The sequence below is a fragment of the Coregonus clupeaformis genome, chromosome 15 (assembly GCF_020615455.1).
Source record: "Coregonus clupeaformis isolate EN_2021a chromosome 15, ASM2061545v1, whole genome shotgun sequence".
In the NCBI taxonomy this organism is placed as follows: domain Eukaryota; kingdom Metazoa; phylum Chordata; class Actinopteri; order Salmoniformes; family Salmonidae; genus Coregonus; species Coregonus clupeaformis.
In genome coordinates this window covers 3,321,212-3,335,417 of record NC_059206.1, presented here as the reverse complement: position 1 = coordinate 3,335,417, position 14,206 = coordinate 3,321,212, and the positions used below count along the sequence as shown (strand labels likewise).

Genomic DNA, 14,206 nt, shown 5'->3' with positions numbered 1-14,206 from the left:
GGCTCTCAACAGTTCAGTCAGTACAGTGGCTACAGCGACACTTTTCAGTGGAAAGGGCCTCACAAAGACAACATTGAGAGGTGAGCACACACACACACAGTCTTGTGCAGCTAACCTTGTGGGGACATGCAGTTCAGTCCCATTCAAAATCCTATTTTCCCTAACCCGTACCCTAACCCTAACCTTAACCCAAAAACCTAACTCAACCTAACCCTAGCTCCTAACCCTAAAACTAACCCTAGCTCCTAACCCTAAACCTAATTCTAACCCTAACACTAATTCTAACCTTAACCCTAAACCCCCTAGAAACAGCATTTGACCTTGTGGGGACCAACAAAATGTCCCCAGTTGGTCAAATGTTTGTTTGTTTACTATTCTTGTGGGGACTTCTGGTACACACACTCACACTCACTAAAATCCCTGATTGCGCTGCCTGTGTTTGCAGGGATGAATGGCAGAGGCTACACAGGCAGATTGTAGCCATGGATGCTCTCCACTTCAGACACCAGAGAGAACAGTACAACATGAGACAGGTCACCAGGGAACTCAACAAGGTGAGAGACAACCCTCCTCTCCTGTAGGGGACAGACTGCAGCTGATTAGTAGAATCAGGTGTGCTAGCTAGAGCAGGGCTGGAGATAAATCTGATGTCGGTGGTCTCCTGTGATATCCTCCCTCAGGCGTACTGTGGCTTTAAGGCAGGTGACAACACTCACCCAGACCTCCTTCCTGACATCGCCACGGGCAACTGGGGCTGCGGAGCCTTCAATGGAGACCCCAAACTTAAAGGTAGCCCTAACTGTTGACCCTGGCTCCTAACCCCCCAAACACTTCTGACACTTGTTTACAAGCATTTCGCTACACCCGCAATAACATCTGCTAAATATGTGTATGTGACCAATAACATTTGATTTCATTTGACTAACTCAACTCTACCCACAGGATATTCCACATACAGTGGCTTGCGAAAGTATTCCCCCCATTGGCATTTTTCTTATTTTGTTGCCTTACAACCTGGAATTAAAATGGATTTTTGGGGGGTTTGTATCATTTGATTTACACAACATGCCTACCGCTTTGAAGATGCAAAATATTTTTTATTGTGAAACAATCAAGAAATAAGACAAGAAAACAGACAACTTGAGCGTGCATAACTATTCACCCCCCCCAAATCAATACTTTGTAGAGCCACCTTTTGCAGCAATTACAGTTGCAAGTCTCTTGGGGAATGTCTCTATAAGCTTGGCACATCTAGCCACTGGGATTTTTGCCCATTCTTCAAGGCAAAACTGCTCCAGCTCCTTCAAGTTGGATGGGTTCCGCTGGTGTAAAGCAATCTTTAAGTCATACCACATATTCTCAATTGGATTGAAGTCTGGGCTTTGACTAGGCCATTCCAAGACATTTAAATGTTTCCCCTTAAACCACTCGAGTGTTGCTTTAGCAGTATGCTGGAAGGTGAACCTCCGTCCCAGTCTCAAATCTCTGGAAGACTGAAACAGGTTTCCCTCAAGAATTTCCCTGTATTTAGCGCCATCCATCATTCCTTCAATTCTGACCAGTTTCCCAGTCCCTGACGATGAAAAACATGCCCACAGCATGATGCTGCCACCACCATGTTTCACTGAGGGGCTGGTGTTCTCGGGGTGATGAGAGGGGTTGGGTTTGCGCCAGACATAGCGTTTTCCTTGATGGCCAAAAAGCTCAATTTTAGTCTCATCTGACTAGAGTACCTTCTTCCATATGTTTGGGGAGTCTCCCACATGCCTTTTGGCGAACACCAAACCTGTTTGCTTATTTTTTTCTGGCCACTCTTCCGTAAAGCCCAGCTCTGTGGATTGTACGGTTTAAAGTGGTCCTATGGACAGATACTCCAATCTCTGCTGTGGAGCTTTGCAGCTCCTTAAGGGTTATCTTTGGTCTCTTTGTTGCCTCTCTGATTAATGTCCTCCTTGCCTGGTCCGTGAGTTTTGGTGGGCGGCCCTCTCTTGGCAGGTTTGTTGTGGTGCCATATTCTTTCAATTTTTTAATACATTTTAGTCATTTAGCAGACGCTATTATCCAGAGCGACTTACAGTTAGTGAGTGCATACATTCTTCATACTGGCCCCCCGGGGGAATCGAACCCACAACCCTGGCGTTGCAAGCGCCATGCTCTACCAACTGAGCTACAGGAGGCCCCTGTAGATTTAATGGTGCTCCGTGGGATGTTCAAAGTTTCTGATATTTTTTTATAACCCAACCCTGATCTGTACTTCTCCACAACTTTGACCCTGACCTGTTTGGAGAGCTCCTTGGTCTTCATGGTGCCGCTTAGTGTTGTTTCAGACTCTGGGGCCTTTCAGAACAAGTGTATATATACTGAGATCATGTGACAGATCATGTGACACTTAGATTGCACACAGGTGGACTTTATTTAACAAATGATGTGACTTCTGAAGGTAATTGGTTGCACCAGATCTTATTTAGGGGCTTCATAGCAAAGGGGGTGAATACATATGCACGTACCACTTTTCCGTTATTTATTTTTTAGAATTTTTTGAAACAAGTTATTTTTTTCATTTCACTTCACCAATTTGGACTATTTTGTGTATGTCCATTAAATGAAATCCAAATAAAAATCAATTTAAATTACAGGTTGTAATGCAACAAAATAGGAAAAACGCCAAGGGGGATGAATACTTTTGCAAGGCACTGTAGACCCACTCTGAAAATTCACAGAAAATGACTCTGTGATCTGATTGGTTGTTTTTCCCCTCCCAGCTCTGATCCAGCTGATGGCTGCAGCCAGGGTTCAGAGAGGCGTGGCCTTCGTCACCTTCAAGAACTTCAGTTTGGAGAGAGAGCTGCAGAACATGCACCAACTACTGGTCACACACAGAACTACAGTGGGTGAGTTAGTGCACACAAAATAGTGGGAGAGTTAGTACACAAAGAACTTCAGTGGGTGAGTTAGTACACACCAAAGTATGTGAGCTGAGTTGAGCAGTCTGAAATCCGGGAGCGGTGCTTGCGCACTGATTGAACGCGCCACCACCTTTCCAACTGCTCTGCTAAAAACTGCTCTGTGCGCACAGGAAAAAAAACTGCCACTCCAAATTCGCTCCACCCATCTATTCTTGTGACTACTTGGACCTACCATTTGGTTTTGAAGTATTGAAACCAAACCATATGATTTGAATGAAAAGTATTTTAATAAACGTGAAATGGTGAACGTAAGAAGCGCTCATCATTTCAAATAGGCGTATTAAACAGCATATAAACACGAAATCGGTCAGGAGCCAGACAGGGAGCCTAAGAAGGAACGAAAATGAATTATTTAGGCTATATTATTATTTCAATTCTATCAAGGCTATAGCCTACAAAGAAATACATTGTGAAGCATTTATGAGTGCAACACCAGGCTGGTAGTGACATAAAGCGCTCAGCATTTAAACAACATTTTGTTGTATTAAATCATTATACTCTATTAATTGCTCATATAGGCTGTGACTTACTTAGAATTAAAAACAAATTAAATGAAAAATGCCTCATTAGACTCAGTGATGCCTCAGTGATGCCTTTGAATTTATTTTTAGAAACACGAGTTCGGCCGGTCTGTGGCTTCAGGCTCATGCGTTGGTGTCCGGAGAACAGGCCAGGCAAAACGGAAAGCTCCTTGAAAGTGGGAATATGCCAGAACAATTTTATTTTTTATTTTTTTATGAGATCAGATTTTTTGTTTATAAATGCTTTCCTACAATGACACTTAGTTATCTACCCACCTCATTCCTTTATTTTAGCATGTGCACGTAGTAAGTACACCATCATGCATTTGGGATATGTGTCCTTTCAGATTCCACAATGATTATTTAGTTATGGACACTACATCACATCACTCCCTCTCTTGCTCTTGGTCCTCCTCATCTTTGTAAGTCCCTTTGATTTTGCACCTGGGTGTTTTATCAGTTTCTTTATGAAAATATTTAGTGAACTCCATGACACTAGCTAAAGCAAGGGGCTATAGCAGCACACAAGTAGACTAGAAATGCATGCTGGGCCGGGCATTCCCGGAGCTCTAAAGTGAACACTACTGCAGCGAAATTGGATCGGGCGAGAAGGCAGACGCTCCTGTCTTTGGGAATCTCACTCCGCGCACCAGTCAAATTGGGCATGCTCCGCACCTCGCTCAAGCTCCGCTCCGCTCACATACTCTGATACACACAGAACTACAGTGGGTGAGTTAGTACACACAGAACTACAGTGGGTGAGTTACCATAGATAGTAGACACAGAACTACAGTCCATTCGGAAAGTATTCAGACCCCTTGACTTTTTCCACATTTTGTTACGTTACAGCCTTATTCTAAAATTGATTAAATTGTTTTGTTTTTTCTCATTTCTCATCTACACACAATACGCCATAATGACAAAGCGAAAACAGGTTGTATTTTATTGTTGTGCACATTTATAAAAATAAACAAAAAACAGAAAAAACGTATTTACGTAAGTATTCAGACCCTTTGCTATGAGACTCGAAATTGAGCTCGGGTGCATCCTGTTTCCATTGATCATCCTTGAGATGTTTCTACAACTTGGAGTCCACCTGTGATAAATTACATTGATTGGACCTGATTTGGAAAGGCACACACCTGTCTATATAAGGTCCCACAGTTGACAGTGCATATCAGAGCAGAAAACAAGCCATGAGGTCGAAGGAATTATCCGTAGAGCTCCGAACCAGGATTGTGTCAAGGCACAGATCTGGGGAAGGGTACTAAAAAATGTCTGCAGCATTGAAGGTTCCCAAGAACACAGTGGCCTCCATCATTCTTAAATGGAAGAAGTTTGGAACCACCAAGACTCTTCCTAGAGCTTGCCACTCAGCCAAACTTAGCAATCGGGGGAGAATGGCCTTGGTCAGGGAGGTGACCAAGAACCTGATGGTCACTCTGACAGAGCTCCAGAGTTCCTCTGTGGAGATGGGAGAACCTTCCAGAAGGACAACCATCTCTGCAGCACTCCACCAATCAGGCCTTTATGGTAGAGTGGCCAGACGGAAGCCACTCCTTAGTAAAAGGCACATGACAGTCTGCTTGGAGTTTGCCAAAAGGCACCTAAATGACTCTCATGCCATGAGAAACAAGATTCTCTGGTCTGATGAATCCAAGATTGAACTCTTTGGCCTGAATGCCACGCGTCACATCTGGAGGAAACCTGGCACCATCTCTACGGTGAAGCATGGTGGTGGTAGCATCATGCTGTGGGAATGTTTTTCAGCGGCAGGGACTGGGAGACTAGTCAGGATCGAGGGAAAGATGAATGGAGCAAAGTACAGAGAACCTGCTCTAGAGCTCTCAGGACCTCAGACTGGGTCGAAGGTTCACCTTCCAACAGGACAACGAACCTAAGCACACAGCTAAGACAACGCAGGAGTGGCTTCGGGACAAGTCTCTGAATGTCCTTGAGTGGCCCAGCCAGAGCCCGGACTTGAACCCGATAGAACATCTCTGGAGAGACCTGAAAATAGCTGTGCAGTGACCCTCCCCATCCAACCTGACAGAGCTTGAGAGGATCTACAGAGAAGAATGGGAGAAACTCCCCAAATACAGGTGTGCCAAGCTTATAGCGTCATACCCAAGAAGACTCAAGGCCGTAATCGCTGCCAAAAGTGCTTCAACAAAGTACTGAGTAAAGGGTCTGAATACTTATGTAAATGTGAAAAAGTCCAGTGTCTGTGTTCTTTTGCCCATCTTAATATTTTCTTTTTATTGGCCAGTCTGAGATATGGCTTTTTCTTTGCAACTCTGCCTAGAAGGTCAGCATCCCGGAGTAGCCTTTTCACTGTTGACGTTGAGACTATTTTGCGGGTACTATGTAATGAAGCTGCCAGTTGAGGACCTGTGAGGCGTCTGTTTCTCAAACTAGACACTAATGTATTTGTCCTCTTGCTCAGTTGTGCACCGGGGCCTCCCACTCCTCTTTCTATTCTGGTTAGAGCCAGTTTGCGCTGTTCTGTGAGGGGAGTAGTACACAGCGTTGTACGATATCTTCAGTTTCTTGGCAATTTCTCGCATGGAATAGCCTTAATTTCTCAGAACAAGAATAGACTGACGAGTTTCAGAAGAAAGTTATTTGTTTCTGGCCATTTTGAGCCTGTAATCGAACCCACAATTGCTGATGCTCCAGATAATCAACTAGTCTCAAGAAGGCCAGTTTTATTGCTTCTTTAATCAGCGCAACAGTTTTCAGCTGTGCTAACATAATGGCAAAAGGGTTTTCTAATGATCAATTAGCCTTTTAAAATGATAAACTTGGATTAGCAAACACAACGTGCCATTTGAACACAGGACCGATAATAATGGACCTCTGTATGCCTATGTAGATATTCCATTAAAAATCAGCCATTTCCAGCTACAATAGCCATTTACAACATTAACAATGTCTACACTGTATTTCTGATCAATTTGATGTTATTTTAATGGACAATAAAATTGCTTTTCTTTCGAAAACAAGGACATTTCTAAGTGACCCCAAACTTTTGAAAGGTAGTGTACATGTGGGTAGAGTTAAAGTGACTATGCATAGATAATAAACAGAGAGGCAGGTTATCTTAGTGTTCTTGGGCACAGGGACTATGGTGGTCTGCTTGAAATATGTTGGTATTAAAAACTCAGTCAGGGACATGTTGAAAATGTCAGTGAAGACACTTGCCAGTTGGTCAGCGCAGGCTCGGAGAACGCGTCCTGGTAATCCGTCTGACCCTGCAGCCTTGTGAATGTTGACCTGCTTAAAAGTCTTACTCACATCTGCTACGGAGAGTGTGATCACATAATCATGCGGAACAGCTGATGCTCTCATGCATGCTTCAGTGTTGCTTGCCTCGACGCAAGCATCATAGAAGTGATTTAGCTCATCTGGTAAGCTTGTGTCACTGGGCTGCTCGTGGCTGTGCTTCCCTTTGTAGTCTGTAATAGTTTGCAAGCCCTGCCACATCCGACAAGCGTCAGAGCCGGTGTAGTACGATTCAATCTTAGTCCTGTATTGACTCTTTGCCTGTTTGATGGTTCATCGGAGGGCATAGCGGGATTTCTTATAAGCGTCCGGGTTAGAGTCCCGCTCCTTGAAAGCGGCTGCTCTACCCTTTTAGCTCAGTGCGGATGTTGCCTGTAATCCATGGCTTCTGGTTGGGGTATGTACGTACGGTGCCTGTGGGGACGACGTCATCGATGCACTTATTGATGAAGCCAGTGACTGATGTGGTGTACTCAATGCCATCGGAAGAATCCCGGAAACATATTCCAGTCTGTGCTAGCAAAACAGTCCTGTACCTTAGCATCTGCGTCATCTGACCACTTCCTTATTAACCGAGTCACTGGTGCTTCCTCCTTTAGTTTTTGCTTATAAGCAGGAATCAGGAGTATAGAATTATGGTCAGATTTGCCAAATGGAGGGCGAGGGTGCACATTTAACATGCTGGTAGAAATTAGGTAGAACGGATTTAAGTTTCCCTGCATTAAAGTCCCCGGCCACTAGGAGCGCTGCCTCTGGATGAGCGTTTTCTTGTTTGCTTATGGCCTTATACAGCTCATTGAGTGCAGTCTTAGTGCCAGCATCGGTTTGTGGTGGTAAATAGACAGCTACGAAAAATATAGATGAAAACTATCTTGGTAAATAGTGTGGTCTACTGCTTATCATGAGATACTCTACCTCAGGCGAGCAAAACCTCGGGACTTCCTTAATATTAGATTTCATGCACCAGCTGTTGTTTACAAACAGCAGGTGCGGTAGAGAGAGAGAGAGAGAGAGTCGAAAACAGCAGGTCCGGGACAAGGTAGAACATCTGGTGAACAGGTCAGGGTTCCATAGCCGCAGGCTGAACAGTTGAAACTGGAGCAGCAGCACAGCTGTTATGAAAGGCCCCAGAGTCTGCAACACCGCTAAGCAAGGGGCACCACCAAGCAAGCGGCACCATGAAGACCAAGGAGCTCTCCAAGCAGGTCAGGGACAAAGTTGTGGAGAAGTACAGATCAGGGTTGGGTTATAAGAAAATATCAGAAACGTTGAACTTCCCACGGAGCATCATTAAATCCATTATTAAAAAATGGAAAGGATATGGCCTGCCAAGAGAGGGCCGCCCACCAAAACTCACGGACCAGGCAAGGAGGACATTAATCAGAGAGGCAACAAAGAGACCAAAGATAACCCTGAAGGAGCTGCAAAGCTCCACAGCGGAATTGGAGTATCTGTCCATAGGACCACTTTAAGCTGTACACTCCACAGAGCTGGGCTTTACGGAAGAGTGGCCAGAAAAAAGACATTGCTTAAAGAAAAAAATAAGCAAACACGTTTGGTGTTCACCAAAAGGCACGTGGGAGACTCCCCAAACATATGGAAGAAGGTACTCTGGTCAGATGAGACTAAAATTGAGCTTTTTGGCCATCAAGGAAAACACTATGTCTGACACAAACCCAACACCTCTCATCACCCCGAGAACACCATCCCCACAGTGAAGCATGGTGGTGGCAGCATCATGCTGTGGGGATGTTTTCATCTGCAGGGACTGGGAAACTGGTCAGAATTGAAGGAATGATGGATATAGCTAAATACAGGGAAATTCTTGAGGTAAACCTGTTTCAGTCTTCCAGAGATTTGAGAGTGGGATCGGAGGTTCACCTTCCAGCAGAATAATGACCCTAAGCATACTGCTAAAGCAACACTTGAGTGGTTTAAGGGGAAACATTTAAATGTATTGGAATGGCCTAGTCAAAGCCCTGACCTCAATCCAATTGAGAATCTGTAGTATGACTTATAGATTGCTGTACACCAGCGGAACCCATCCAACTTGAAGGAGCTGGAGCAGTTTTGCCTTGAAGAATGGGCAAAAATCCCAGTGGCTAGATGTGTCAAGCTTATAGAGACATACCCCAAGAGACTTGCAGCTGTAATTGCTGCAAAAGGTGGCTCTACAAAGTATTGACTTTGGGGGGGTAAATAGTAATGCACGCTCAAGTCTTCTGTTTTTTTGTGTCTTATTTCTTGTTTGTTTCAGAAAAAAAATATTTTGCATCTTCAAAGTGGTAGGCATGTTGTGTAAATCAAATGATACAAACCCCCCCAAAATCAATTTTAATTCCAGGTTTTAAGGCAACAAAATAGGAAAAATGCCAAGGGGGGTGAATACATTCGCAAGCCACAGTGTACTTTATGCGCATAAAAACATTGGATGAAAAACTGGTTATTGTCGGATTTTTATTTTTTACTGAATCTCCGTTTGGATATTGGTTAGGCTACAATGAGGCTGTGGAAGTGTTAGCTAAGTTGAGCTGAGTACTGCTCATGATCATCTTGTCTGGTTGGCTCATTTATTATCACTGATCAGAACATTTTGTTATGTAGCCTAATAACTGGATTATTTTGCTCTTCACTCACAGTTGCTTAGTAACCTAGGCCTACTCCCAACAAAAAGCCTCTGACTTGTCTTAATCAATCAATGTGATTTTGTTTCACTGAATCTCCGGCTGTAGGCTATATTTGGTTACATTCGTGGAGATGGTAAAGCTCATCTATTCATTTGCTCATCTATCACTGATCAGAAACATTTAGCATTCAATAATGTAGCCTAAATCAAGGCCTATTATTTTGCTCGACCACATATAGGCAATTCCAAAAGTCTGAGGAGGTTATGAAATATGAACACGAGATTCACATGCTTTAAAAAATATACAGTATCTCACAAAAGTGAGTACACCCCTCACATTTTTGTAAATATTTGAGTATATCTTTCCATGTGACAAAACTGAAAAAATGACACTTTGCTACAATGTAAAGTAGTGAGTGTACAGCTTGTATAACAGTGTACATTTACTGTCCCCTCAAAATAACACAACACACAGCCATTAATGTCTAAACCGCTGGCAACAAAAGTGAGTACACCCCTAAGTGAAAATGTCCAAATTGGGCCCAAAGTGTCAATATTTTGTGTGGCCACCATCATTTTCCAGCACTGCCTTAACCCTCTTGGGCATGGAGTTCACCAGAGCTTCACAGGTTGCCACTGGAGTCCTCTTCCACTCCTCCATGACGACATCACGGAGCTGGTGGATGTTAGAGACCTTGCACTCCTCCACCTTCCGTTTGAGGATGCCCCACAGATGCTCAATAGGGTTTAGGTCTGGAGACATGCTTGGCCAGTCCATCACCTTTACCCTCAGCTTCTTTAGCAAGGCAGTGGTCGTCTTGGAGGTGTGTTTAGGGTCGTTATCATGTTGGAATACAGCCCTGCGGCCCAGTCTCCGAAGGGAGGGGATCATGCTCTGCTTCAGTATGTCACAGTACATGTTGGCATTCATGGTTCCCTCAATGAACTGTAGCTCCCCAGTGCCGGCAGCACTCATGCAGCCCCAGACCATGACACTCCCACCACCATGCTTGACTGTAGGCAAGACACACTTGTCTTTGTACTCCTCACCTGGTTGCCGCCAAACATGCTTGACACCATCTGAACCAAATATGTTTATCTTGGTCTCATCAGACCACAGGACATGGTTCCAGTAATCCATGTCCTTAGTCTGCTTGTCTTCAGCAAACTGTTTGCGGGCTTTCTTGTGCATCATCTTTAGAAGAGGCTTCCTTCTGGGACGACAGCCATGCAGACCAATTTGATGCAGTGTGCGGCGTATGGTTTGAGCACTGACAGGCTGACCCCCCACCCCTTCAACCTCTGCAGCAATGCTGGCAGCACTCATACGTCTATTTCCCAAAGACAACCTCTGGATATGACACTGAACACGTGCACTCAACTTCTTTGGTCGACCATGGCGAGGCCTGTTCTGAGTGGAACCTGTCCTGTTAAACCGCTGTATGGTCTTGGCCACCGTGCTGCAGCTCAGTTTCAGGGTCTTGGCAATCTTCTTATAGCCCAGGCCATCTTTATGTAGAGCAACAATTCTTTTTTTCAGATCCTCAGAGAGTTCTTTGCCATGAGGTGCCATGTTGAACTTCCAGTGACCAGTATGAGGGAGTGTGAGAGCGATGACACCAAATTTAACACACCTGCTCCCCATTCACACCTGAGACCTTGTAACACTAACGAGACATGACACCGGGGAGGGAAATTGGCTAATTGGGCCCAATTTGGACATTTTCACTTAGGGGTGTACTCACTTTTGTTGCCAGCGGTTTAGACATTAATGGCTGTGTGTTGAGTTATTTTGAGGGGACAGCAAATGTACACTGTTATACAAGCTGTACACTCACTACTTTACATTGTAGCAAAGTGTCATTTCTTCAGTGTTGTCACATGAAAAGATATACTCAAATATTTACAAAAATGTGAGGAGTGTCTGCATGGCTGTCGTCCCAGAAGGAAGCCTCTTCTAAAGATGATGCACACGAAAGCCCGCAAACAGTTTGCTGAAGACAAGTAGACTAAGGACATGGATTACTGGAACCATGTCCTGTGGTCTGATGAGACCAAGATAAACATATTTGGTTCAGATGGTGTCAAGCATGTTTGGCGGCAACCAGGTGAGGAGTACAAAGACAAGTGTGTCTTGCCTACAGTCAAGCATGGTGGTGGGAGTGTCATGGTCTGGGGCTGCATGAGTGCTGCCGGCACTGGGGAGCTACAGTTCATTGATGGAACCATGAATGCCAACATGTACTGTGACATACTGAAGCAGAGCATGATCCCCTCCCTTCGGAGACTGGGCCGCAGGGCTGTATTCCAACATGATAACGACCCTAAACACACCTCCAAGACGACCACTGCCTTGCTAAAGAAGCTGAGGGTAAAGGTGATGGACTGGCCAAGCATGTCTCCAGACCTAAACCCTATTGAGCATCTGTGGGGCATCCTCAAACGGAAGGTGGAAGAGTGCAAGGTCTCTAACATCCACCAGCTCCGTGATGTCGTCATGGAGGAGTGGAAGAGGACTCCAGTGGCAACCTGTGAAGCTCTGGTGAACTCCATGCCCAAGAGGGTTAAGGCAGTGCTGGAAAATGATGGTGGCCACACAAAATATTGACACTTTGGGCCCAATTTGGACATTTTCACTTAGGGGTGTACTCACTTTTGTTGCCAGCGGTTTAGATATTAATGGCTGTGTGTTATTTTGAGGGGACAGCAAATGTACACTGTTATACAAGCTGTACACTCACTACTTTACATTGTAGCAAAGTGTCATTTCTTCAGTGTTGTCACATGAAAAGATATACTCAAATATTTACAAAAATGTGAGGAGTGTACTCACTTTTGTGAGATACTGTAGATAGCTATTATTTTCTATTGGTATGATGAAGATTCTCTAAATGCAAGACCCTACACCTGCTCCCTATCAAAGCGGACTGAGGGTAGGAAAGAGATCAAACGTGGATAAAAAAAACATGGGCTTGCCTTGGGCTCTTTCAAAATATCAAGTTGTGTGGGGAAATGTTTCCTTGTGTTTTATTCTGTTATATTTCATTATATTCTTAGCCTACTATATAATATATGTGTGTTCACTGTGATCAGGGTAGCCTAAGTGTGTCTTGTCTGTTTAATGAACAAACTAACTGTTGATTTCATGTGCATGTAGTCCATAGGCTGTACAGACCAGTAACATAATGAAACTCAGAATATGCCATTCTATTTAGAAATTCAATTTTATTAGTCATATAATGTTTGTTAGGCCCTGCCTAAAACAAATGAATAATGGATTTCTTTGTGATGGTGTATATTCAATGGATTTATTCATGTAGACATCCACTCACAACGGGCCACATCTACTCCCACTCCTACACTTGCAGGCACGGGAGATATAAAAGGCTTATCCCGGCAAGAATGTGGTAAAAATGGGACTGTATGAATTGGGTTCTGAAAAACATTGCCTTTTTTACAGGCAACATACCATAAAGTCAGTCTGTAAAGTGTATTAGGATACAGGAGGTGAAACCTGATCTGAAAGTCCTCCTTCCCTTCACTGTGTTTAGTGAAACCTCATATCCTCTTAGTGGCCATGTAAATAAAGTTTGATTGATTGATTCCTCTCCCCTGTCTCAGGTAAACTGTATGAATTGCTGGATGACTACTGTGCTGTGATACAGTTGTCTCACACACATGTGGACCTATTTGACTGGATCAGGAACACCCTGGAACACAGGAGTCAGCTGTGAGGACACATCTCAATACTCTAAAGGAGCTTCCTTTCCTTGTCTCCTTTCCTTTTTAGGATTATTGAGATGCACCCCAGAGATAGAGTGGCTCTATGAATGATCTGTGGATAGAAACATAGTACAATTCCAAGTAATGGTTGATTATGAATGTGTTTCTCTTTTCGCTACTACACTGTTCCTAAATCAAACTTATACATTTGTAACTGCTGCATACTGAACTATTTAGAAAACAACTAAATGTGATGATAAAACGAAGCTAATGAAATGATGTCAGCAAAACCAGGGGTCCTGCTTTTTGATTTTTCCCTTGATGATAGCCAACAACTCAACCAGCACCAGTTGAAGTCGGAAGTTTACGGACACCTTAGCCAAATACATTTAAACTCAGTTTTTCACAATTCCTGACGTTTAATCCTAGTGAAATTCCCAGTCTTAGGTCAGTTAGGATCACCACTTTATTTTAAGAATGTGAAATGTCAGAATAATAGTAGATATAATGATTTATTTCAGCTTTTAGTTTTCTCATCACATTCCCAGTGGGTCAGAAGTTTACATACACTCAATTAGTATTTGGTAGCATTGCTTTAAATTGTTTAACTTGGGTCAAATGTTTCGGGTAGCCTTTCACAAGCTTCCCACAATAAGTTGGGTGAATTTTGGCCCATTCCTCCTGACAGAGCTGGTGTAACTGAGTCAGGTTTGTAGGCCTCCTTGCTCGCGCACACTTTTTCAGTTCTGCCCACAAATTTTCAATAGGATTGAGGTCAGGGCTTTGTGATGGCCACTCCAATACCTTGACTTTGTTGTCCTTAAGCCATTTTGGCACAACTTTGGAAGTATGCTTGGGGTCATTGTCCATTTGGAAGACCCATTTGTGACCAAGCTTTAACTTCCTGACTGATGTCTTGAGATGTTGCTTCAATATGTCCACATAATTATCCTTCCTCATGATGGCATCTATTTTGTGAAGTGCACCAGTCCCTCCTGCAGCAAAGCACCCCCACAGCATGATGCTGTCACCCCCGTGCTTCACGGTTGGGATGGTGTTCTTCGGCTTGCAAGCAACACCCTTTT

General features: G+C 43.8%; 1 protein-coding gene across 1 annotated transcript in view; it reads left to right on the top strand.

Moving 5' to 3' along the window:
- pargl (poly (ADP-ribose) glycohydrolase, like) overlaps nt 1–13,544 on the top strand; it is a 53,639-nt gene extending 40,095 nt beyond the window's left edge. The window contains exons 12-16 of the mRNA XM_041897711.2: nt 2–80; nt 446–554; nt 681–789; nt 2,763–2,891; nt 13,020–13,544. Coding sequence (XP_041753645.1) covers nt 2–80; nt 446–554; nt 681–789; nt 2,763–2,891; nt 13,020–13,132 — 539 coding nt within the window. The 3' untranslated portion in view covers nt 13,133–13,544. The remainder of the gene's footprint in view (nt 1; nt 81–445; nt 555–680; nt 790–2,762; nt 2,892–13,019) is intronic.
- Nucleotides 13,545–14,206: the final 662 nt, after the last annotated feature.